The 27724-nt window shown below is 37.7% G+C and overlaps 1 protein-coding gene across 1 annotated transcript in view; it reads right to left on the bottom strand.

The window, feature by feature from the left end:
- The window catches only part of LOC150099499 (dnaJ homolog subfamily B member 12-like), a 241175-nt gene extending 213728 nt beyond the window's left edge, over positions 1-27447 (bottom strand). The window contains exons 1-2 of the mRNA XM_090403692.1: positions 27315-27447; positions 8938-9142 (exon numbers count right to left, since the gene is read on the bottom strand). Coding sequence (XP_090259818.1) covers positions 8938-9142; positions 27315-27447 — 338 coding nt within the window. The remainder of the gene's footprint in view (positions 1-8937; positions 9143-27314) is intronic.
- Between the last annotated feature and the right edge of the window lie 277 nt (positions 27448-27724).

The following is a 27724-nucleotide window of genomic DNA, read 5'->3' as shown; positions in this document are numbered from 1 at the left end:
ATTGGAATAATATTCCCTGGTTATTATTTTACCCTTTTCAAGATAATTAATACACAAAATGCCTTTAACATCTTAAAACACCGATGACATGACCTTTCCTGCTGAGATAACCGACTTCTGTCCACTGTTTTGACTGCTGTTTGGATTGTGGTGTTTAATGGTGAATCCAAGTCTCATCTATAGTAATAAATCGACACACAAAATTAGTTTTATTCTCGTTAAAATGCTCCAAGCACTGTTCAGAGATTTTCATGAAAGTGCGTTTTTGATCTGCTGTGAACAAGCGCATCACCCATCTTGCACAAAGCTTTTTTATTTGCAATTCTTCATGCAAAATATATCCTATACGTTCTTTTTTGAAATGCCTATAGTCTCAGCAATTTCATGAACTTTGACTCACTGGTCATCCACCCATATCGTGTACTTGATCAATGATTTCTGGTGTTGTTACACTTTCTGGACATCCTTCACGTGGATCATCTTCAATGCTGGTATGGTCAAGTTTAAACTCGGCAGTCCATTTCTTAATTGTCGAAAACAAAGGAGAAGAGTGCCCGTAAACTTTTATGAACTTCAAATGAATTTCTTTTGGCTTTAAACCTCCATTTACAAAGAATTTTATAACTGCACAATATTCAATTTTATCCATTTCAAGGGATACGGACAACACTTTTGCTTCAGACAGCTGTATAAAACAAACTACTTGATAGAATGATTTGCAATTTCACATGGATGCTTATGACAGATGTACCAACTTATATAAAAAAAAACTTACTGATAGTGTTGCCATCTATGGTCGAGGCTGAGACTTTTCAGACTACCTTCGTATATAAATTCTGCCTTAATTCAACCTCTGAATCTTCCTGGGTCTGGCTCCTACTGATGAGATCTCAATAAAGGTTGAAATTTCTCTGGATAGTGACACTTCCCCCCCCAAAATGTATAGTAGCATGCATGTATGAAACTGAGTGTGTTTTGCATTATGGAATAGAAGGCATTTCATAAGAAGTCATCAGTACCTAGTCAGGAAGATACTTCCCATGCAAAATTTGTTTTCTTACACTTGAATAAAGGATTAAAAAAATATAATTTCTTGGCAATATAAGTTGCAACTTATGGATTTAGATGTTAGATTAGTGGACTGGATAAGACAACTTTCTGATAGATATCAGAGTTGTGTATGAGAGAGAGCAGTATCAGGGAGGAAACTTATACATGGGGTTCCACAAGATCTGGTAGTGGGACTATTCCAACATTATGACAATGATACTGTCACTGAATTACAGGACGATGATGTTAGCAGATGATGTGAAACTTGAGACGGCTATTAGCAACATCATTGATATTGTGGTTCTTCAGAAGAGTCTGAATAAGCTAAAGTAAGGCAAATGAATGGAGATATCGGTCTTGAAACTTTGGATCTACCAATGGGAGGTTGCATGCTCTCTTGATAGTTATACTAGAACTAGAGGTTGGAAGGCATCTTGGGATGCATATAGTAAAAATGTACAATTGTATGTCAAAAATCAAATTAAGCAGTTAGCATTTGCATATAAATAAAGTGACATCTAAGGTCACAGGTACACAAGGTTGGAGGTTACAGCAATATATAAATAGCTGAGGTGATTTATTAAATAATATATATGTACTCAAGTTTAATTGAACAATGTGGTATCTACATATGAGCAAAATTACAGCAAAGTTGTAACAGTACATAAATAGTCAAGGATAAGTAATAAGATTATGTGTATGTACAAAATTGAGTGATGTGGGATATACTTATAGATAAAATTACAGTCAAATGTGCTTGTACAGGTTGATTTTTTGTAGAAATTTAAAAACATCATACAATTTGTCTGATTCCAACAACATTTGTCTGAGTATAGGGTTCAGCCAGATGAGTCAAGATGCTATTCCTTTCTTATGTGAAGTTTCCACCAGAATATGATTAATGGTGAGACAAGTGTTGTATTCCTCAACAGTGAATTGCATTCCTCATGAGTGAATCAGATGACTGTAGCCAATGCAGCGCCTAGCTAGAACTACTTATCTCTCCTGTTCCTACATTGACTAGACTGCCAGTGCCTAATTTCTGGTTTAATCTCATGGAATTTATTGGTTAGTGCTTCCTGCCAGGAGTGCTGACATTGGGCTTTTAACTTTGATTTTGTAATTTGTGTGTAGTCAGTGTATGGAAAGGTCAAACAAGATGATGAGAAAAAATGAGCTGATCTAGCAGTCGCATCTGTGATGTCATTTCCCTTACTTCTGATGTGGCTGGGAATCCAGCAAAACTGAACATCAAAATTAAGGATCTTTATTTTGTATAACAGCTGTAACACCTCACCAAGCACTGGGTGTGGATTATACACCAGAGAAGAGATAGCCTGCAAAGAGCTTAGAGAGTCTGTATAAATTACACTTTTGGTAAGAGTTTTCTTTTATAAGTACAAGCTGAATGGCATGCAACTCTGTTGTATAATTACTGTAATTGGACGAGATCTGGTTGGAGATCGTGATATTGGGAAACACTTCAGCACTGCCAACTGAGATCTCTGATCTTGAAGCATATAGATGGGCAAGAAATCAGAGTGAACTGTTCTATGGACATTAAACAGTTGAAAGTAAACAGATGGAGTGTATGAGACTTCTGTAGTTGACTGAGTGAGAGGTTGCAAGATGGGGGTGTAAGCATGCTGGGGGGGGGGGTATGCTATTTTGTTTCGTACAGGTAGTGTTGTTAATGCCTATAGTTTCAATAGCTTTTTTGATGTGCATACCAAAAGGACGAATGGCAGTCTGAGTATGACATCGAGCCTTGTGATGTAGGGTAATCAGGAAGGGACTTCATTTTTAGACCATAGTTGAATGATTGTCCATGCGGTTAGCCTACTGGCTGTGTGCTTCGCAACAACCATATGCCTGGGGAAGGAGTGTCCTGGGTTCGATTCCAGTTGGAGACATGAGAAGCTCAAGGATCTTCCTCAGCCATAGCCAAGTTAGCCGGTCTTGGGTGTGGAGAGCAGGGTTTTTTCCCCAGTTTATCCTGGGATCTTTCCTCCCACAAAGCATGCAAACCGGCCCTGTGAACACACGCTTCGACAGACATGGGATACCACTGGGAATAAGGAGCAACAAACCTATTCCGTGGGATTATTGGTTACGGAAGCATAAGTGGTAAAACGTGTAGGCCTGTGCGAAAGAGTAACATATGATGACGAGTTGAATGACAAATATTTTCGTCTGAGTGATAAAGGAAGTTCATTTGATTCTACATAAAGACTTTGAATGGGTGATGTACAATAAGCACTAGATGGATATCTGGTGACCCTATCCATCATCTGGATGCCAGATGATGGATAGGGTCCAACCACTGGAGTGTGCTCATCCTACTTGCAGAACTAAAAGCCTGGGATCCATAATCAAGTTTTGAGCACGCAAGTGCATCATAAATGCATACTAAAGAACTTCAATCAGAACTCATTAGTAGAGGACAGGGTGCAGATGATATTCAATGTTTTTTTGCACTTTTCCCAAAAATGATGAATGTGTGTAGAGAATGTTAATTTTCTGTGAAAGATAAGTCCCAGAAATTTGGCCTCTTGTGCTACTGGAATATTAGTTTGTTCCATTCTTAAATCAGGATCAGGATGAAAGGTGCATTTTCAGCAGAAATGCACACTGATGGTCTTCTCAGCCTAAAGCTTGAATCCATGATAATGAGCCCAGGAAGCGACTCAATTGATTGCTTGTTGAAGTTGCCTTTCAATGATCCTCATATTGCAAGAATGAAATTGTGTAGTCATCGACATAAAGGCAATTGCTTATTGTAGGAGGAAGCTGGTCAGTGATTGAGTTCACTTTAACAGTGAAGAGGGTCACACTTAAGACAGAGCTTGAGGAACACCCTCTTCTTGGTAATATGGCTGAGATAATGAATTTCCCACTATGACTTGGAAGACTCAGCTGGAAAGAAGGTTTTTAATAAAAATGGGAAGTGTCCCCTCAGACCTAGATTGAAAAGGTCTTTTAATATACCATATCTCCAGGTTGTGTTATAAGCTTTTCCATGTCGAAGAACACTGAAGCCACATGTTTTTGTTTCCGAAAAGCATCTCTTATGCATGTTTCTAAGCAAATCAAACAGTCCAAGGTTGATTGGTGTTTACAAAAGCCACATTGTATGTTGGAAAGAAGTTTGTTGCTTTTTAGGTACCAGAGGAGCCTTGTATTTACCATTTTTTCCAAGACATTACATAGACAGCAAGTCAGAGAGATTGGGCGATAATTATTAGCCTGTGTTGGAGCCTTACCTGGTTTTGGGATAGCAATGATAATTGACTTATGCCAAGAGTCTGGAAACAACTCTTCCTCTGTAAATATTCTATTACATAATAAGAGTAGGATATTCATAGAAGATGATGGGAAGTGCTTTATCATCTCATACTGGATATCATCGGGACCTACTGCACTAGGATGAGATAGCAAAAGAGCTCTTTTGAGTTCCTCTTTAATGAAAGGTTTGTTATATGGCACTATGTCATTGCTACAGAAGCTTAATCGTTATTTCTCTTGTTGATCTTTTAGTAGTAAAATTTCACAGGAGTATGAGGATGTTGCTGAGATTCTGGCAAAGTTTTTGCCCAAAGTGTCTGCAATAGCTTTAGGATCAGCAATGATATATCCATTATGTTCCAAGGTAGACACAGCTGATGTGTTCTGTATCTACCCTTCATCATCTGGATTTTATCCCATACAGTTTTTGCACTAGTTGTTTGACTGATTGATGTTGTAAATTGGATCCAAGATTGTTTTTGACTCTGACGTCTCACATAACGTGCTTTGGCTTGAGCATGCTTAAAAGCTATTAAGTTTGATGTGGAGGAGTAACTATGAAATATATCCCATACTCTGTGTTTATCTTTTTTGGCTGTCAGGCATTCTTCATTCTGGGTTCCACCAAGGCTTTGGATAGAGTGGAAATCGGGATGGAGGCTGTTGCTACCTGGATGATGCACTCTGTTATATACGTTACTGCTTCATTGACAGGTGTTTGTCTGACATCATCAGCATTAAATTTTGATAGATGAGAAAAAGTGTTCCAGTGAGTCTAGTCCATTTTCCATATAGGCATCCATTGGGTGAACAAGGTTCCTATAAAGACACTGTGCAAAGAAAACAGGGAAGTGAATGACTCCATATATGTTCTCTTCGATGTTCCACATGAACAATGGAAGAATGAAAGAGGAGCAGATTGTAAGATCAATTGCAGAATATGAGCATATAGGCATATGGAAGAAAGCATTAGGTCTATTAATCAAAAGGGAGAAGTCATTATTGTCAAGGATTATTTTAATAATTCAACCTAGTCTATTTGTGTTGGCACTACCCTACAAAGTATTGTGACCATTAAATTCACCCATAAGAAGTATGGGTTTAGGTAGTTGCAAGATAAGGTTATCAAGATTGATTTCATTTAACTCAGCACTCAGTGGTAAATAAATAGAACATACTATAATAAGAAATCCCATGAATAAGCTAACTGCTACTGCTTCCAGAGCAGTAATTAAACTGGACATGATGGAAAGGAGTATGATTGCCCATTAGGGGATAGCTGCTCCTCCATGAGCAGGACCACCACCAGTTGTCCTCATTGGGTCTTAAGTATGTTTCCTGTAGACAGAAATAGAAAAGTTCTGTTTTTACAACAAAATCTTGATATCATCGATATTCTGGTAAAACTTGTGACAGTTCCATTGTAAAAATTTTCCTATTGTTTTGGCTTTATAGACTTTTCTGGTTATTGGGAGGTTGAGGTATTACCTTTGTCAAGTATATTTATCAACCGTTTTTGGGAAGAATGGATGGCCAGTGTCCATTGCTTCCTGTGGTAAAATATTAAATGCACTTATGTGTTAGAGTCAGTTGGCAAATTTAATTTACTATCAGTAGATACCGAAGTATCCATTTTTTCTGTTGGGATATCTGGTGGTTTATCTTTAAGTGATATCTTTGCCATAATTTCTTTGACAAGTGGATTCTCATCAAATGGAACTATTTTTGGAGTTGTTGCAAGAGTAAGAGCCTAGGTCATGTGACTGATGCACTCAACAAAGAAGCACTCATGATCATAAAATTCAGTTATGGGGAAATTATCACATAGTAGAATATAGACATAAGTTTGAGTTGCTGGTGATATTTTCTTAATTGTTACCTTCTCAGCATATGAGAATCTCAGAGCAGTTGTGTTGGCGGCTAGTTTTCTTTTTGCATCCTGATAGGATGTTTTTTTTCTGTTTTAATTTTTTGTATTTCTTTTTCATCTTTCCACTTCTGACATGCATGAGAGTAAGCTAGATGATCTCTCTGACAATTGACACATTTAGCTTTTTTTTGCAGAGAAAGATCTGTTATCATGCTCTTTACTATCACATCGGACAGAGGTGGTAGAGCCATGACGGCAGTTTGGGCACGCTCATATTTCTGACATCTAAAGGATCTTAGCAGATTAGGAATGTACACTCTAACAGGACAATTGAGATACCCTGCTTTTACAGATTTTGAAGGCTTAGGTGTATCAAAAGTAAGGATGATGTTCCTGGTTGGAAACAGGTAACCATTCCTGAATATTAGGATGCACCTCACACCCGTCACTCTCTGATCTTTAAGCTCTGAACATATCTCCTCATCAAGAACTTCAAGGAGATCCCATTCTGATATCACTCCTCTATAGGAATTCAATTGAGTGTTTTATGAGGAAAGGAGTAATTGGTATTCCACCCAATGATGTTGCGCCCAGCAATTTCTCGGAATATTGCTTCCGCAAGGATATCACCAGAACGTAATTTCTAAACAGTTTAGGAAATCCTACCAGTCCTCCTAAACCCTTTTGAATAAAGAAATGTGACATTTTCCATATTAGCTTTTCACCTGTAGTGTGGATAATCAAAAACACAGGTACATTTATACTAGTATCATATATCTTTGTTTTGTGCTTCTGTTAACACTGTATCTAAGGTATCATTGTTGGAACTTTATTAGGCCCCCTGAAACATTTGAGGATGAATAATTCATGCTCAAGGAGTTTTTGGTTCAGTGCCAGATATCCCCACCCACCATGGAGCCACACATGGATGCCCACTGACTGGCAAGCAATGACTGTGCTCAGGAGGGGAATGCCAGGGCTATCCCAGATGCTATACCAGCACCACAACAAGTCTTAAATCCCAATCCTGGATCATGGTATGAAAGACTTACTGCAACACCATTGACCCTTACAGACAAGCTCACTAGCTGACTGATCCTGGTGGGCCATTCAGGACTGCCCGTCCAGAAGCAGTGGCCAAAGTAGTGCAAGACTAACAGGATCCCCTTTCAAGATGTCCACAGGTTGTACCGCAAGGCAAACATGGTGGTAGGGCATTGGATTCCCAGTGATGGTGGTCTGGAAGAAAGGATAGTAAAAAAGGACTCAGGAGAAGTAAAGCAATGACTATGGGAAGTAAAGTAATGAAAAAAGAGGAAAAGGGCCAGTATACTATCACTGGGAGGTCACCTCCACCATAAACAGGTGCCCACAGGGTGGGGTGTCTGGCAAAATTAACTTTCTCTATTCTCCTGCCACTCTCTGTAATTAGGCAGCTAGCTTTATTTCTGGTAATTCTCTGTGAGTCATGGTAGGTGGCTCCCTCTCTTTGAGCTTCCCCACCAATGCTGGAGTGCCTCAAGGCTCTGTCTTATCACCTATTCTCAATCACAACTAATCCTATCCATAGCTTTGCAGATGATAGTACTCTCCATTCGTCGTATTTATTTGACTAATGATGCAATACTCTGACATCCCAGACTACAACACCATCTAAAACTAATGTCTTAAACACTGATCTCCATACTATCCTTCAATGGAGCAGGAACAATCTTGTCACATTAAATGCTATCAAAACACAGTCTTGCCTTTTTTCTTGCAAAAGAAATTCTTACCCTTACCCTCAGTGATGCACAAATGACCAGACAAGATCAGATCTCTACTTGGACTAATGTTTATCTCCAGTCTCTCCTGGCATAAACACATCACAACAACAACAGTTTTCTCAGCATCCAAAAAAGCGGGCATTCTCTTTTGTTCAAGATGCTATTTTACACCCAACCAACTCTTAACTATATACAACTCCCAAATCTGTCTGTGTTTAGAATATTGTTCACATGTATTTTTGAGGTGGTGCACTTGTGTAGAGGAATGATAGTTGCCAGTTCAGCAAAGCAATAACCATTAAAGTACCTGTAGAATGAACACAATGTTGAAAAGCTGCATCTGTGAGATATAGGTTGAGGTGAATCTGTAAGGGAGCAACTTGGCTCATAAATGAACTCTCTCTTACAGATTCACCTCAACCTATATCTCACAGATGCAGCTTTTCAGCATTGTGTTCATTCTACAGGTACTTAAATGGTTATTGCTTTGCTGAACTGGCAACCATCATTCCTCTACTTTCTGCAGCACCTGTTCAGCATCCCTTTACTGTGCAACTGCAAACACACTGAACCTGATTCTCCTCTTCAATTCTGTTTACCTCTGTCTGTCCTCTGGAACAGCCTTTCTCGTAAAATATTCCCAAATTACAACCTGCAACTCTTCAAAAGTCAATAAACTTCTATCTTGTCCTCATCTACACCTCACACATGGTACTGATCTGCTCAGCACTTGTTTGGTAAAACAACAGGTGCCGTGCACAATCTTTGCTAGCAGGAAAAGTTGAAAATTAAAACCATACCAGATCAGTATGTCATATGTCACTGTTAATATACTGTACTGTTGCATACTGTCCAAAAAAAACACTGGATATGCTTGTAGGTCCTTCGACCTCTTGTCTTGGTGTACTATAATGCCTATAAATGATTGCATATTACAAATTATAAAGAACCCAAGTTACATCTTACCGTTGAACTGCCTCCAACTGTTCTTGCGTATATTCCTGTTTTGGTTCTTCAGCTGCATTTGAGGATTCATTTCTAGCATTTGCTGATGTCCTCCTGTGAATGTTAGGGCTTTTCTTCTGTTCATTATGAATATTATTGGCTTGTTGCTGAGAATCTGTCTTGTAATTAGTTGAACTGCTCAACTTTTCCAACAATTCAATCAAATCTAAATGAAGTATGAAATGTGTATAATCCATCTAGCTTATTGAAATTAAGTTAATGCAAATTTATTAGATAAAAAATAAATTTTATTATATACACAAAAGTAAAATACCTAAATAAAAAAAATAATTAAAAAAAAAAATATATATATATATATATGCTTTATAACTTACATTTTCACTTGAAATTTGCAGCTTTTCTGACAATGAAATCAGTGAAATGTTTAATGAATTAGAAAAATTTATGATTATTGAATACTTATCTGCAATATTGCAATGCTTAATGTTGGTGAAATAGTCTGCGTGAGCAAATGAGAGCACTGTGCTGAATGTCAATCGTTTAGCAAGTATTAAAAAAAGTTGATTTACTCATTCGAAAAGCAAATGAAAAGCCATAATACACAGAGTGATTTTGGTGTGTAGGTATACATTGATTGTTACTGATAATGTCAATTTTACAAATAAGATGACAATATAGATGATGAAATAACTAAAATAATTATTTCTGTTTGTAGATTTTAGGTAGCCCATATTTTCCATAGATGAGGGGATCCAGAAATTGCAATGCTTTAATTTATTTGTGACTCCAACAGGCCAATGACAATTTTGAGAGGTATGCGAATGCTTTTTAAACTAAATGTTAATAGAATCATAGCCCAAAAGATGAGTGGACTTCCTTCAGTAGGATAGTTACCTTTTCATGTGTAACTTTTATATTTGTGTAATTATTATTTGGACAATCCTTTTAGATGCCAGTAATGTTTCAGCAGTCGGGATTCTGATTTCGAGTCAAAATTATTACTAGAAAACATCATAGGGTTTTCAAAAAAAAAAAACCTTTAGTGTTTTCCAATGGTCATTTACTCTACTACTCCAGAGCAGAAGCCATTAGTGCTCTGTGTTGCAGCCATAACTTTGCTCCCCCCCCTCTCTAGGAAAATACCTACTAACAAATTCATGATACAACTTGAGTGACGAATCTACAGCCTCCCCACCCATGTGGCTAATAATATTAGACTAGAAGTGGCAAATGTCCTAATTGAAGCAAACAATCCCCTAAAAGCAAACTCTTTGATGCAAATGTAAGGGATTATGAGAATTAAAGAATAACAAAAAAAAGTAATAAAAGCGGATTAGGATAATACACTAATTACATGTGCTAGCTGACCTGTTTACTCTGCTAAAGGATCCGTCTACTTAACTTTTTTTTGTACTGTGATCCTACTAACATTCAGATCAAAAGTATTCAGGATACTCAAAAATGTCACTGTAGAATTCACAATTAATTAAATCCATATAATTTGACCCCCCCCCCGATACAGGATACTTAAAATCCATCAAGAGAATGGGCCATTGCGCCCAATTATTGATGCCATTAATTCAACTATTTATAAATTAGCCAAAGACTTAGTGTTCTCTCTCAGAATACTAGCAACACCTATTAATAAAAAAATAATAATAAAAAAAAAACACCACCAGTAAAATACACAAATCCTCATATCCCACTTTCTACAAGACTGACTTAACGACCAGTTTTGATATTTCTGCCTTATCCACTAATATCCCACTTAGACACCTTTGTAATGCAGGCTAAATTTCCTCCTAATATCTCAGCCTTGTTTCAGTTCAACAAGAACTCAGGCTATTTCAATTAGTTCAGCAAGAACTCGGGTATAAGAGCAATGGGCAGCATCTGAATAGTTTTGGAGTGAGTCATCTGGGAATTGCTATTGGAAATATAATGAGTGATGTAAACAAGGTATCAGTGGAAGTCAAATATGATGTGAATGAACAGGAGAGTGGACGAGACAAGACTGATGTGGTTATGAATGGAGTATAGTTTAATAGGGAAACACAGTTTAAGAAGAGTGGATTCTGAAAGTGGTAATGATGGCATGTATGTGGATGGTCAGCATAGGAATGGAATGGCCAGCACAATACATAGGGGAGGTTGAGTTTGAAGGCTATGTAGGGTAGAAGATAAGCAGGCAAGAACAGGCGAAGAGAAATCACACACAAGGGACAGCATGAATAGGACTGGTTATAGACCAAGAAATGAATTATGTTTATTTACGAATGCCAGGGTCTGAAATAAGGGAAATGAAATAATTGTTACAGTGATTGAGTTTATGTGCCTGAAAATAGTTGAAATAAGTGAAACATGGTTAGAAGAGAATGATATCTTGACAGGAATAGAAATGGTGGGATATGATGTTTTTCGTGAAGATAGGAAAAGCAAGAAGAGAGGGGGGGGGGGAGTGCTAGTGATGATAGCAGGGGAATTATGTCTGGCAAGGTTGAGATACAAGTAGAAAAAAGTGGCAGAGGTTTTGAATCAATATAGAGTGAAGTGAGGGTTGATAGAATAAGATATTTGGTGGGGTGTCGCTACAGGCCACGGAATGTAGGTGGTGGAGACAAAGAAATGCACAGGCAACTCGAGAATGAATTTCTCAAGTTCTTAAGGGGCAACAATCTTAGGCGGTACATAAAGGAGGGCACACGATGGTTAAGTTTTAAATATGGTTATATAATCAGAGGATGTGACTGTGAATGGAGTATCTAATTCCCCCTCCCACCCACTGGAGAGAGAGAGAGAGTGAACATGAAGTGATCACCTAGGCAGCAGCCAGTCACATAAGAACTTCTATAAAGAAGGGATATATATGGAACTACAAGGCTGGTGATTATGGAAAGTTTAGGACACAACTGGGTGTTATAGCATGGAAAGAGGAGTTGAGTGGGAAGGATAGAGATACTGCATGGGAATTGATCAAGAACTATTTAACAGCAGCAATTTGTGAATGTATTTTAAAGGTGAAAAGGCTAGACAAGGTGAGTGTAAAATAGGTGAATGAAAAGATTAAGCATGAAATCTGGAAGGCACTGTGGAGGCAAGGCAACAAAAGATGAATGTTGGTAATGATCAGTTGCGTGAAGAGTACAAAGAGCAGGCCAGGAAAGCAAATCAGTTGGTAAAGGCAGCAAAAGTGCAGTATGAGAAGAAATTAGCCAATCAAGCTAAGAAAAATCCTACTGAATTCTTTTGATATATGGCAAGTAAAAGGAAAAATGACTAAAGGAGGATGCTAATTGATGACACTGGCTGTTAGTTGGTAACCAATGCAAAGGATATATTTGAATTATTCAATGATCAGTTTATCGGTGTATTTCATCTTTGCGAAGGCAACATCAGGAGAAGCTGGAGTATAGAGGGTATGGCAGAGAAGAAACTGATGGTGAATGAGCAGGAAGCGTATGAGGAATTATGTAAACATGATGTTGATAAGGCAATAAGATTTGACAGTATATCACCATGTGTCTTGAGGGAAAGGCCTATAGAATTAATGGTACCTTTGCCACAACTATTTAACATGTCTTGCAACAGTAGAGAAAATTGTTCCACTTCATAAAGAGTGGGGGGGGATGCACTAAAGCCACAAATTATAGGCCAATCCGTGTGTCTAGGATTGTTGTTAAGGTATTAACAATTCACTAGGATTCAGAAGTGGTTTGATAATAGCAGTATTCTTTATGATGGTCAGCACAGGTTTGTTGGGAGAGGTCATGTCTCAGCTATCTGTTTATGTACAATAAACAAAATTACAATAAGGTGACAAATTCAAAGGAGATAAATATGCAGTGGTGTACTTGGATTTTTCGAAGGTCTTTGATAGACTGCCACATGACAATCTAGTAGCTAAATTGAAGTAGATGAGATTGGATAACATACTGGTGAGATGGGTAGCTGATTGGCTATCAGATAGGCATCAGCAGGTTGTATATAGAGGAAAGGTATCCCAAAAGAGGACGGTCACTAGTGGAGTGACACAAGGATCTGTTTTGGAACCATTGTCGTTTTAATTGTATGTTAACGATATTGGGACCGACAACTGGAAATGTGCAGCTGTTCACCAGTGATGCAAAATTGGAAAGGAAGTAGAGCAGATATTGTGGCTTGCAGGAGGATCTGAAGAGATTATATGAGTGGGAAAATGATCAGCTAATGTTGCAAAGTGCAAGGTCTTGAAATATGGTAGGCAAGGTTGGGATGCAGAGTATACTATTAATGGAGAAATTCTGAAGGAGATGGAGAATATGAGAGATCTGGGAAGAGTGAAGGTGGTCAGAGACTTGAAGTTTAGGGGTCACATTGCAAAATTTGTGAGAACATTGTAATAGATTATGGCAATAATGAGGAGGACACATGCCGAAGCAAAGAGGTTATGGTTCTTTTGTATAAGGCTTTGATCAGGCCACATATGGGCTAATGTGTGCAGATTTGGTCACCTGGTTTTCAGAAAGGGATGTATTGGAAAAGATCTAAGCAAAGGTTTAATAAGTTAGTGTTAGGTCTACTGAATCAGATACTAGGAGAAATTCAAGGAATGCAACTTACAAAGCCTTGTGAAAACAGGGGGGGGGGGGGTTGGAAAGTTCTGATAAACACATAGAACAAAATTATATTAAAGCAACTAATATAACCACAAGAAAGAACATACTAGTTGCAGAGTTATGAAGGTAATTTATGTTCTTATATATTCGCATGTTCTTTCTTATGGTTATATCAGTTGCTTTAATATCATTTTTGTTCTAAGTGTTTATCAAAATTTTCCAGACCTTCCTCCCTCATAGAAGAGGGGGATATGATTGAGATATAAGTTGGTTAGGAGTTGTTACCAGATTAATGTGGAGAAGATATTTCATAGAGTAGAGGGAGGTAAGGATAGAACCCGAGGCCATCCATGGAAGCTGTATAAAGAGGGTGTGAACAAGGGAGCAAGAAGCAGGTTTTTTGCATGGAGAGTGATTGATGAGTGGAATGCGTTGTTGAAAGTGTGGCTAGTGTGGAAACTGTGAATGGGTTCAAAGCACAGCTCAATGATCTTTTGTTATGAGAGTATACAATACCTATGATGAGCCCTTTGACTCCATGGAGGTCAAATAATAATAATAATAATAATATTTTGTTCAGTAAAGAAAACTGAGAACAGAGTCACAGAATTTGCGCTTTCTCGATCCTGTCTTTTTTTTTCTTTTTGAGATATCTACAGAGAAGGCTAAACTCTGCTCCACACAAAACCTATTGAGACAATATATTCTCTATTTGGCCATATGGCCCAAGATATACTGAATGGATATTTTTTAACACACTTGAATAGCCCACATCTGAGGATCCAATTCACTTTAGAAAAAGAAAACAACAACAGCATGCCTAGATACATACCAACCAGATGAATGCCTGGCATTCTCTGTTTACTGAAAACTGTTTTTCTCTCTCTCTCTCTCTCTCACACACACACACACACACACACATTGATATCTCATATTCACAAATTTCTCCTCTCCCAAACAGAATACAGTAAAGTATCACCTCATACATCTGTGGTATATTGAGAAGTAGTAAAAATCCTGAAGAAATATAATCTAGTGGCCACCTTCAGGTCACAAAAAATTGATATCTCTTATCTGCTCTTTAAAGACTAGCTACTCCATTTCCATGCATTTGCCTGGTGTCTACCAAGTGCAGTGAAGCTGCACTTGGTAGACACCAGGGAAATGCATGGTAAGCTCCAACTATGGCCAAACAGCCTGGGCTGCCAACATCAGAATCTCTGAACGCAAAGACAACATCCAGTACTAACCATTATGGCTGCTCATGACCTGCACATTATGTCTTGGATACCTACCATAAATTTCCTGGAAGGACACCTTACTTCACAAGAGAAAATACAAGTAATAAGAACTGTTTCTTGAATCATCTGCCTAAAAACAATCATAACCTGAATAAGTTTGGATATATATACCTGCCTCAAGTCTGGGAAGCACTTAATCTCACGCCATCACACTAATTGTCAAGAATGCACAATCAATCCCACCAGGCAGTGCAATTTAGGATTTCAAGACTGGTATTATTTCTTTGCATTAGTTTTTCTTACTAAAGTAGTGCCCATGTGCACATATCTTTACTTGCATATATTGTTCTCTGATGATGCCAATTTGATTTTGGCAAAATATAGGAACTAATAAATTATTTTTAGTTATTATATCACCTGTGTTGGCATCTTATTCTTAAAATTGCCATTATAGTGCATAGCATTATATGGCATTACATTTCCTAAAGTTGTATTAGTGAGCATAACTTCACTGAATGTCATTTGCATCTGGAACTGAATTCAGATACTAGGATTTGCATGATACTCGCCAGACATGAGCCTGTGCAATTACTTTATTATGAAATTGAAAGAAGAACCCTACAAGGATCTATTTTATGACAAAGAAAAGATCAGAACAGCAATATGGTTGGCAGGCATGACATCACATCACATCATGAAAGGCACATAGCCAATAGCCCCATTATTTCACAAAAGGTACTCGTAAACCATTTATTGCATGGCAGATGTTATATCATGGGCATGTAAAGTTTCAGCTTTGTACAATTATTATTATTATTATTATTCAGGCCTCCAAGGAGTCAAAAGACTCATCGAGGGAGGTCCTTCCTAAGACATAAAGTCTGTCAAGACTCACTGAGGGTAGGTCCCCCCCCCCTGAGAAACACAAAGTCCATCATACCACTCTTTAAACTCACTGACCGTTCTCGCTCCCACCACTCCATCAGGCAATGCATTCCACGGCTCAACCACCCTCCACACAAAGAAACCACTCCTCACCCTCTTGCTCACAGTTTCCTTTCATAACTTCCAGGGATGGCCTCTTGTCATCACTCCTTCCCGCTGATCAACCAAGCGAAAGAACTCCCCAGTGTCAACCCTGTAACCACCTCTCAACAGTTTAAAAGTCTCAATCATATCACCTCTCCTTCTTCTATCCACCAAACTCTGCAGTCCACATTCTCTCAGCCGATCCTCATAACTATCCTTGTACAGTCCTGAAACCATCTTTGTCATCCGTCTTTGTATCCTTTCCACAGTTAATTTATCCCCTTCAAATCCTGGAGACCAAATCTGAGAACAATAGTCCAAGTGTGGTCTGATCAGAGACTTATACAACGGAATGATAACCCTCTTATCTCTGCAGGTCAGTGTCCTTCTCATAATAGCAGCAATCCTCTGTGTTACCTTCACCACCTTTGCAATATGTCCCCTAAACTTCAGGTTTCTATCAATCATCAACCCCAGATCTCTTGTCTCCCCTACTTCCTCCGGTATAACTCCTCCCATAGAGTATGCAGCATCCCATCGATGTTTCCCAAACCTCAAGACCTTACATTTTGCTGCATTAAACTGATCCCCCATTCATTTGCCCATCTATCTAGCTTATTTAAATCCTCTTGCAGGGCTACCACATCTGCACTATTACTAATAATCCTTCCCAGCTTCGCATCATCTGCAAACAACTGAATATCCCCCTGCAATCCACTGGCTATGTCATTGATATAAAGGTTAAACAATATAGGTCCTAGTACTGAGCCCTGTGGGACCCCACTTGTAACCCTCTGCCTCCTGGAAACTGCTCCACCATACACAACTCTCTGATACCTATCAGACAGCCAATCCTGAATCCAGTTGACCAATCTGACATCCAGACCCATGTGCTGCAACTTAAATATCAGCTTATCATGTGGCACCCTGTCAAATGCCTTCGCCAAGTCTAAGAAAATTGCAGTATATGCCTTTCCCTCATCTAATGTTCTTGTAACTTTATTATAAAAGGCTAGCATATTGCTAAAACAAGAGCGTCCTTTCGCAAATCCATGTTGATTCTCACAGATAACATTACCCTCATCTGCCCAATGCTGTACACGGTCCCTCACTACTTTCTCCAAGATCTTAACAACTACTGATGACACACAGACTGGCCTATAATTAGACACTTCCAGTCTGTTACCACCCTTATGCAATGGCACTATCTTACCTTCCTTCCATTCCCTGGGCACCTTTGCCAAAGCCAGACTTTCATTGAAAAGCCACGTTAAAGGTACTGTCAATTCCCTAGCACATTCTCTCAAAACTCGTGGCGAAATACCATCCAGTCCCACAGCTTTACTGACATCCAGAGTACTCAGTATCTGAAACACACTCTCCTCCTGTACCTCCAGACCTCGTACCAGTCCTATCCCTCTAGCATTAAAACTGACTCCTCTAGGATGAAATACTCCAATAAAGTGTTCATTGAACAATTCCACTATGTCCTCTGCATCAGTCACTCTATTCTCATTTTTATCCCACAATATCATTCTTCCACAGTCATTTCTCCTCCTACTGGCCACATAGCTAAAAAATTCCTTAGGATTTTCTTTGGATCTTAGGGCCAATCTCCTCTCATATTCCAGTTTCGCTTTCCTTACCACACGAGTCACTCTTCTGGCCTGTGTCTTATATTCCTCATGCATCTCTTCACCTGTCTCCTTATATCTCTTCCATAGCCTCTTTTTCGCATGCAATTCCTGTTTAATATTGTTTGTCATCCACTTTACTCCAAATTGCATCCTCTTCTTCACTCGTGGTATACAACTTACCATTGCTGATAACAAATATTCTTTCACAATTTCCCACGCACTGGTGATATCCCGGCCTTCCAATTCCTCCCTCCATGAAACTTCCCGAAGTTGACGTCTAAGACTATTATAATCACCTGCCTTATAATTCCACATAAGTTCCCGTCTCTTTGATACTCCTGCATGTCTATTCATTTTCCAAGTCAACACCATATGGTCACTCTCTCCAACTGGTGGGAGAGACACACAATAATAAGACAAACAATAAATCATAAATATTTTGTGATTAATGAGTATTAGTATTAGTTTTAATAGTAATAATATAGCAAATGGATGAAAATCCAAATAGTAGTAGACTCCTTATTAGAAAAGTTCAAGACCTAAAGATCTCTCGATTTTTAATATATTTTGCCTTCTACATAAGTACCTGAAATCTACACACACACCATGGTATATTTTATTATCAAATTCTTCTTATTATTATTATAACAAAACTCCAAAGTCAAGAGACTCATCATGGAAGGTCTCACTCAGCAAGCAAACATATCCATCATAGTGAGTCTTTATTAACTCACTCATGGCATTCAAAACACATTTTGGTCATGTATTCCACTCACAACTCTCCACATAAAAAAAAGAAAAAAAAAAAGTTCCTCCTCCTCCACTACAACTTCCTCAGATAGTCCCTCATCCTCTCTCTCTCTCTATTTTCTGCTCTGTGTGTAATCCCTTCTGTATTAAGCTGGTAAAATCCCCTCACCAATTTAAACATTCTCTATCATGTTACTTCTTTTCTGCCTATCCAAGAATGACAGCCATTCCTGATACTGTCTTAGCACTTATGACAGAGTTTTTAGTCACCTAGTTTTTTTACCATCAATAGATGATTGATGGTAGACCAGTCAACTATCAATTATCTATTTGTGAAGCAAAAACTCTGTAGAGATTAGTGCTAAGACAGTATCAAGAATGGCTGTCATTCCTGGATAGGCACTCTATTCATTAGTGTGCTCCTTACCACTGATGCTTTATACCAGGGGTCAGCAACCTTTTCAGACTTGCGGGCCACATTAAACTTTTATTTTTAAGGATTGGGCCGCAAGAGTTTAATTAAGAGAAAATAGTGAGTTAAAAAATACTTAAGTTATCAATTTTCATTATATCAATCTTAAAATACACAGAAATATTTAAAGTACGAGATATGAAACAAGCATGAAAATAAAACTCAACGAAAAATTATCTCACTTAAAAACAAAGTAACATAGTTTATGCATCAAATATGTGCGTCTCCCTGCTTAATGGAGACGCACATATTTTGTGCGTCTTTTGTGTGTGACTTTTGTGATTGTTTTCCTTTAGCCAAATTATCTAGAACCACTTTAAAACCTGAGGTGCAAATTCGAATCGAAGCATGCAAATGTTCATCAGTCGAGAAGAAAATCTGTTTTTTTCTAAAAACTCATGGCAGAAAATGCTTGTTCGCAAATGTATGTGCTTCCAAATGCGACTATTGTCTTCTTTGCGAAACTGATTAATTCATCATACTAAATACATCACTGAATAATTCAACATACGGGCCACATGCCATGTAAGTACGTCCACCTTTTATGGGCCACCAAAAATGCACGTTTGAGAAGCAAGCGGCCCACCATTTGCCGACTGCTGCTTTATACAATTAATGCCTAATCCAACAACTGTATAAAGCATCAGTGGTAAAGAGCACACTAATGAATAGGGATAAGGAGGTGACTGTCTCTTTATCAACAACAACAGCAACGTGACATGTCGTCTTTGCAACACCTGCAATGTGTCATTTGAACTTCAGACCAGTCAACCATTAATCATCCCACCCTAGAGTTTAACTCTCATCCAGCTGAAGAACAGTTCCATCAATAAGGAACAGTCATCATCATCAGCACTATAAATTGCAGAGAATATAGTTAAATTATGTAATGATCAGTTTATCAGTGTATTTCATCCTCATAAAGGCAACATCATAAGAAGGTGGAGTGCAGAGTGTATGGTGGAGGAGGGACTGATGGTGAATGAGCAGGAGGTATATGAGGAATTAACTACCCAGATAAAATATATCAAAAATATATGCTTTATATCCATATTATTTCTATAATATACAAATGTTATACTGACTTCAATGGACACTTCACATCCATGTAATTAAGAATGCATATACACATGAAGGCTAGTATATGGTGGTTAAGTATACTTGATGTTAATAAAGCAGTAGACGACAGTATATTGTCACATGCCCTGAGGGAATGCACCAGGGAATTATGGCACCTTTAGCACATCAGTTTAACAAGTCTTGCAATTATTCCGCTGCACAGAGTACAGGCCAATCCATGTGTCTGGATTGGCCTATAATTTAATGTGTTAGAGGTGAGAACTAGGATTCAGAAATGAGTTGATAATGGCAGTATTCTTTCTAATGGTCAACATGCATTTGTTAGGGAGAAGTTATGTTTTTGCAATCTGCTTATGTATTACAACAAGGTGACAAATTCACTTGATAAAGGAGATGCATATACTGTGTTGTACTTAGATTTTTCAAAGGTCTCTGATAGACAGCCACATGACAAGCTAGTAGATAAATTGATATAGATTAGATTTGATAACATACTGGTGAGTTGGATAGCTGATTGGCTATCAAACAGGTATCATCAGGTTGTGTATGGAGGAGTGGTATTCCCAAAAAAAGGACGGTCACTAGTGGAGCGATACAAGAACTGTTTTGGGACTATTATTGTTCAAATTATATGTTAATGACATTGGGACCAGCTTAACTGGAGATATTCAGCTGTTTATTGATGCTGTAAAGTTGGGAAGAACTAGAAGAAGTGGAACAGATGTTGTAGCATTGCAGGAGGATCTGAACAGACTATGTGAATGGGTAAATGATCAATTAATGTTGCAAAGTGCAAAGTCTTGAAATTTGGTAGGCAAGGCTGGGATGCAGAGTATACTATTAATGGTGAAATTTTGAAGGAGGTGGAAGAGATGAGAGATCTGGGAGTGATGGTGGACAGAGACTTAATTTAGGGATCACATTGCTAAAATTATAAAAACATCATAAAGGATTATGGCAATAATGATGAGGACATTGACATTCAGAAGCAAAGAGGTTAATAGTTCCCTTATATAAGGTTTTGAGCAGGCCACATATGAACTACTGTGCACAGATTTTGTCACCTGTTTTCAAGATGATGATGTATTTGAGAAGATCCTGAGAAGGTTTACTAAGTCAGTGAATGTGAAATGTGAGATATAAGGCAAGATCGAGGGAAATGCAAACTGCAGAGCCTTGTGAATAGAAGAGGAAATATGATTGAGACACATAAGTTCGGTGAAGGATTGCTAGATTAATGTGGAGGAGATATTTCACAGAGTAGAGAGAGGCAATGGCAGAACTACAGACTATCCCTGAAAGCAGTATAAGGAGGATGTGGGCAGGGGAGTGAGAAAAAGGTGTTGTTTTTTTTTGCATGGAGAGTGATATTAGTGAGTGGAATGCATTGCCTGAAAGTGTAGTGAGCATGGAAACTGTGAATGGGCTTAAAGTATGGGTCGATGATCATTTTGCAAGAGAGAGAGAGAGTAGGGACCTCCTGCAATGAGTTTCTTGATTCCATGGAAGTCAGATAATAATAGTAGTAATAATAATAATAATAATGATGATTATTATTATTATAATAAATTTAGTTTAATTCTTTATCCAATTGTGAGCAAACAAAGTTTGCTCACAATTGGTAGTACAACACCAGTCAACTCGTAGCAAAGGTGGACCAAAGGTGTTGTACTACCTTACCCCAGTCCTGAAGATATTTTCAGGCACAAACTTTGTTTGCTCACACTTGGATAAAGGATTAAACTAAATTTATTATAGTCTAACCAAGTGAAAAATAAACTTTCAACGATTATTATTATTATAATAATGAGATAGTAGACTGAAATGGTTATCTGATGGATATTCAGATTTGTGATAGTAGTATTAAGGAGGAAGGTGTCTAGCGGAGGTTTCACAGGAATTAGTAGTGAAGTCATCACTATTCAAATCTAAGTTAATGATACTGTGAATGGACTACAATGGGATATTCAGTTTTTTGCAGAAGTTGAAAAGCTGGGATAGTTATTAAGAATAGTAATAATTAGCATCTCTTCAGGAAGATTTCAGGAAGGTGGAAAATCAGCATCTTTTTTTTCTTCTTCTCTCTTCCATCATCTATGTGGATGATGATGAGACCGAATGAACTCTTTCCACTTCTGTCTGTCCCAAGAGAGTCCAAACAATTCTGTCCAGTTTGGTGTCGCTTGTTGTGATTTGGATTTCAGGTCCTCTTTTATTTTGTCTAATCAGCATCTAGGTAGGGATAACTGTGTAATGTGGCAAATGCAAGATTTTAAATTTTCATATTTAAAAACCTAAGAGTCTGTGTGTATTCCACTGCACCAGTGGTAAAAGCAAAAGATCTTGTGGTGGTGGTGTGGGGGGGGAGGGATAAGAAATTTAAGTTGGGGGAGACACATTATAAAGGTGGCAAAGAGAACCCAGTACATTGTTGCAATAGCATGAAAGATACTGACCAGGAAAGATAAGCATACGTGTTGGTTCAATTGTACAATACCCTGATTAGAACACTTCTGGTCACTAGAATTTTGAGGAGATGAAAAATGTTTAGATAGGGTAGGTGATTAATAAAGAAATTACCAGGACGTTTGAATGTTGCCTATGAAAACAGATTGTGAGAAAGGACAGGATGACTGAGGTTGATATGATTAAGACATAAGCTGGTATTTCCAAAAAGTTGGAAGAACAAGGAACATCCCTTGACATTGCATCACAGAGTAGGGTTAGTAGAAGGTTTCTTGGCATGAAAAGTGATGGATGAATGGATGGAATATGCATGAGTGTGTTGAGAATGCAAATAGTGATTTTAAGGTACATTATGTTATCTAAAATAAAAATGTGCACAAATTCACATGGAGAAAAGAGGCCAGGAATAAGTCTCACTGACTATGTTATTGTTGAGATGCATTTTTGAAAATTATGGAGACAACTACCATATTTGAATAAAAACTTTAGTTTACTATAACTAAAGTAAACTAAAGTTTTTATTCAAACACGGTAGTTGTCTCCATAATTTTCAAAAATGCATTCAGATCACCGTGTAAGCCTAAAAGAAAGGATGTTGATAGTGATGTTTTCTCGCTGGTGGAGGATACTAGATTGTACAGAGGATTTGAAATTGGAAGTGATCGCCATTTAATCTTGAGCAGGATAAAATTGAATTTCATAACGAAAAGAACATGTAAGAAAGTTTTAAAGCAAATAAAAGCTGAGCAGCTCTCAGATGTGAACTGTAGACTAAAATACACAAACATTATTGAAGAAAAAATGAAAGAGTTTGAGAACAGGAACCAAACCTTGGAGATTCGGTAGCAAGCCCTGAAGAAAACACTGGTTGATTCAGCCAGAGGCATGTGGTGAGGTTGTCTGTAAGGATAGAAAAATCAGAACTCCATGATGGACACAGGAAGTTAAAGAGGCAGTGAAGAAAAAGAAGAAAGCATATCAAAAGTTCCTGGCAAATGAGTGTTTGTGCTCTTACAGAATACAGAAACAAATGTAAGAAGGCTAAACACAGTGTAAAACTAGCTAAAACAGAAGTCATGGGAAGACGTTGGTAAAAATATACAAAATAAATATCAAGAAGGTGGCAAGATATTCTGGAGATTGTTGAAGAAACTTAGAAATGGAGGAAAGAGTGCTGTAAAAGGAGAGAGAGATGATAAATGTGACATGAAAACTGGAGAAAAAGATATCCTTGATGTATGGAGTAATTACTTTGAAAAATTATTAAAGGAAACAATCAGTGACAGCACAGTAGTAAAAAATACACAATAGGCATGCAATCAGGAATACATATCCATACTTGAAGTAGAAAAAGCCATCAAAAGCCTGAAATGTGGAAAGGCAGCTGGAGTAGATATTTGACCAGAAATACTCAAGTATGGAAGTATAAAAGTATTACAGTAGCTGCACTGCATACTTCACAAGGCCTGGACAAAGGGATGCATTCCAGATGAAAGAAGTAGAGCTCTCATAGTACCCATAGAAAAAAAGGGAAATAAACCTGAATGTGAGAATTACGGAAGTATTTTTCTACTGAGTGTTCCTGGTAAGATTCATGCAAGTATTATTATTATGTGACACCTCCAGGGAGTCCAAAGACTTATTGAGGGAGAGTGTACCAACAACATCGAACGATTTAACCCCTTCCAACTACTAACCGTGCTCAAACTTGCTTAACTTTTTGCGTGAGCCATTAGTAGTAGAGGCTCTACCAATCGATCAACCTTTGCTGGCAATTGAGAAATGGCTGAGAAGGATTGTGAAAGGGAAGCTTGGTGAAAAACAAGCTGGATTCAGGCCAAATGAAGGCTGTTAGGATCAGATTTTCACTTTACGACAAATAGTTGAGAAATCATGGGAACATAACAAAGATCTGTATATAAGTATTGCAGATCTGGAAAAGGCATATGACAAGGTGCCAAGAGAAAAGCTATTCAAAACACTACAGTTACATGGTGTCGACGGGACATTATATCAAACAATACTTAGTCTTTATATGAGTTGTAAGTCAGCAGTAGAATTGAAGGAGGTACAGGTAGATAGTTTAAATTTTTCCCCTTTGGGGGGGGCCAAGGGGTCCTTCCCCCCAAAGGGGGAAAAAAGCACTAGAAAATTTTCCAAAATTCTTTTCTTAATTAAAATTCTTTTATTTTTTATGTTGCGTTGATCACTGCAGATGCTCAGTCATAGGTCATATGCGATGCGTAGTGTGTATTCTCACATCATCTACTCAACTTGGCCCCCCTCCCCAAGATTAAATCCTGAGTGCACTACTGGATGTATATACATTATCCCCTCTGTTATTCATTATCTATATGGATCCTATAGCACATTCTTTTTAATGCCACAGTTTGCAAATGGCATTCTTTTTCTGTTGTTTTCTTGTTACTTAGTCTATTATTTTTACCATATGGCAGAAATAATAGGATAAAGTTTTATAATACGAGGGTGGTCTGAAAAGTTCTTGGCCTAACAATGAAAAAACAAATTTATAATTTCAAATTTATTTTTTATTTTTCAACATAATCTCCCTTAAGACTAATACATTTATTCCAGCAATGCTTCAGTGCCATTATCCCGCTCTGTAGTGGTTCTCAGTAAGATCTGCAAAATACCCCTATACAGCTGCAATCACCTCTTGATTCAAAGAAAAACGCTGACCAGCAGGGAAGAATTTTAGTTTTGGGAAGAGATAGAAGTCAGAGAGAGCTAAATCTAGGGAATATGGTGGATGTTCCAACAATTCATAGTGCAGATCCCTTAATTTTCGCATTGCCAAAACATCTTTGTGAGCAAGTGCATTGTCCTGATGAAAGATGCTTTTTTTTCTTCTGCAAATTAGATCTTTCTCAAGAATTTTTTCATCTAGTTTGGTTAAAAGGTCTGAATAATATTCCCTGGTTATTGTTTTACCCTTTTCAAGATAATTAATAAACAAAATGCCTTAAGCCTCCCAAAACACCGATGCCATGACCTTTCCTGCTGATAGAACCAACTTTGTTTTCTTTGGCACTGAACACCTGGCTTCTGTCCACTGTTTTGACTGCTGTTTGGATTCTGGTGTGTAATGGTGAATCCAAGTCTCATCCATAGTAATAAATTGACACACAAAATCAGTTTTATTCTTGTTAAAACACTCCAAGCACTGTTCAGAGATTTTCATGCGAGTTCATTTTTGATCTGCTGTGAGCAATTGCAGCACCCATTTTGCACAAAGCTTTTTCATTTGCAATTCTTCATCAAAATATATCCTACACATTCTTTTGCAATGCATATAGTCTCAGAAATTTCACTCACCAGTCATCCAATACCATAACATGAACTTGATCAATGATTTCTGGTGTTGTTATACTTTTTGTACATCCTTCACGTGGATCATCTTCAAGGCTGGTACGGCCACATTTAAACTTGGCAGCCCATTTCTTAATTTTCAAAAACGAAGGAGAAGAGTGCCTATAAACTTTATGAACTTCGATTGAATTTCTTTTGCAAAAATTTTTATAACCGCACGATACTTAATTTTATCCATTTCAAAGGGATACAGACAATACTTTTGTTTCAGACAGCTGTATAAAACAAACTACTTGATAGAATGACTTGCAATTTGACAGCATCGAACGATTGGTCCCCTTCCCACTACTAACAGCACTCAAACTTACTTAACTGAGCCATTAGTAGCAGAGGCTCTACCGATCAACCAACCTTTGCCGGCAATGGATGGCTGATAGAAGCAAGTTGTGAATGGAAGAGCAATGTCTTGAAAATGAAAGGCAACAAGCAGCGCATCACAGTGTAAGTTCTTTTCCGAGTAACACTGATGATTTAGTTTCAAGGTTTAAGAGGAGCTATTCAACTGTTTGCTGATGATGCTAAATAAATTGGAGGAGAGTAATATCTGATGTCATTTATGGCAGTTGAGGAATTCCGCTGCAAGAGACAAGGAATCTGGGCATGCTGGCGGATAGTAAGTTGAATTCAGGGGCACAATGTAAAAGTTATAAAGATTAATCAGAAAACTTATGTGATAATGCAAAGACTAGTGACAAATAGAGACAAGGTGTAGTGTCACTATAAAAGGCCTCATTTAAGATTTCTAAATTCATATTAGTCACCAGGATATCTGGATGATAAGGAAATGTTAGAAAAAGTCCAGACTGTTTCAAGACTGTGGAATGTGCATTGCAAAACTTGACAGTTAGGAGACAATGATGAGGAGGAAGGGCACAAATTAGATAAGTTGGCGAGAGAAGCCTGTCAGATAGAAACAAGCAAATGACTACATAGGATAATGTTGCAGAAACAGAAACCTCCTGAAAGCTGTGCAAGGATTGCAAGAAGAAGAAAGTGAGATTTTTTACTAAAATTTACTAAGATTTACTTTTACTAAGATTTTTTACTTTAAAGTAAGATAAAGTAAGAGTGATGATTGAATGGGATGTGCTGCTGAACTGGTAGGTGCACCAGTGCTAAGTGTAATCAAAGCAAGGCATAATTCATATACCTTGCTTTGATTGTGGTATGCAAAAAATGTGGCCTCCTGGGAGTTTTGTTACTCCATAGAAAAGAAGAAAATAATACCACTGTATGATGCATTGCTATAAATGTTATGACTTAATTCTTCTTAATTATGGTATTTCAAAAAAAAAAAGTTTTGGGGGGAATTAATTTCATTAATAATATTATGAGTGATAAAAACTACAAATCGTATAATGTGAAAATAAAATACTGTTTGGGTTCAAAAACTACAATACCTATAGGTGAAAAAATTGAATGCTTAAAAGAATGAGATTCAGTGGATTATAATCCTTATACTACTAAAGTCTAAAGAAAGTTCAACCTCGTACCAGTATTTCGTAATGTGCGTTGCCAAAGCATTAATACCTTGCACACATGCATCATGCAACGCCATATGCCTTGAAAATATTAATTTGTAACTAGTCCCCTAGTCAGCATGCAGTAAGCAGAGATAAGTAGATGGACTTTAATAAACGAGCAATATGTAGAAATTATTGATCATATCCTTGTAACTATTGCGTATCCTTTCGTTGAAAAACAAAAATAAGCCTACCTCTCGCTCGCTGCGAAGGGTAAAGTTTTTCGGCTTTATATAGAAATTTTAAGGCTCTCTCATGCTGACCATCATTTATATATTTTTGTGCTAATTGTATACATCTCTCACTTTCATCCTTATTCCCGTCCATATTTGCTCTTTCCGATGCTGTAATCGTTCGGGACAGCGTAATTTACCATGCCAGCAGCCTCACGCCATCTATACTTATAATTCGTAATATATCTGTTGCTTCGTTCGATAATAGTCTATGGCCAAAATAGATGTTGACCTTTATTCTTATTTATTGTTCTGTTGAAGGATATTATTATTATTATTATTATTATTATTATTATTATTATATATAAGGTGCCTCCATGGAGTCAAAAGACTCATCGCGGGAGACCCGATAATTGTATATACTCCCGCGG

This window comes from Typopeltis vanoorti, chromosome 14 (assembly GCF_054136105.1).
Source record: "Typopeltis vanoorti isolate ZY-2024b chromosome 14, IOZ_Tvanoo_1.0, whole genome shotgun sequence".
Taxonomy (NCBI): Eukaryota; Metazoa; Arthropoda; class Arachnida; order Uropygi; family Thelyphonidae; genus Typopeltis; species Typopeltis vanoorti.
Note: the sequence above shows the minus strand (reverse complement) of the source record. Positions and strands in the feature narration are given on the sequence as shown.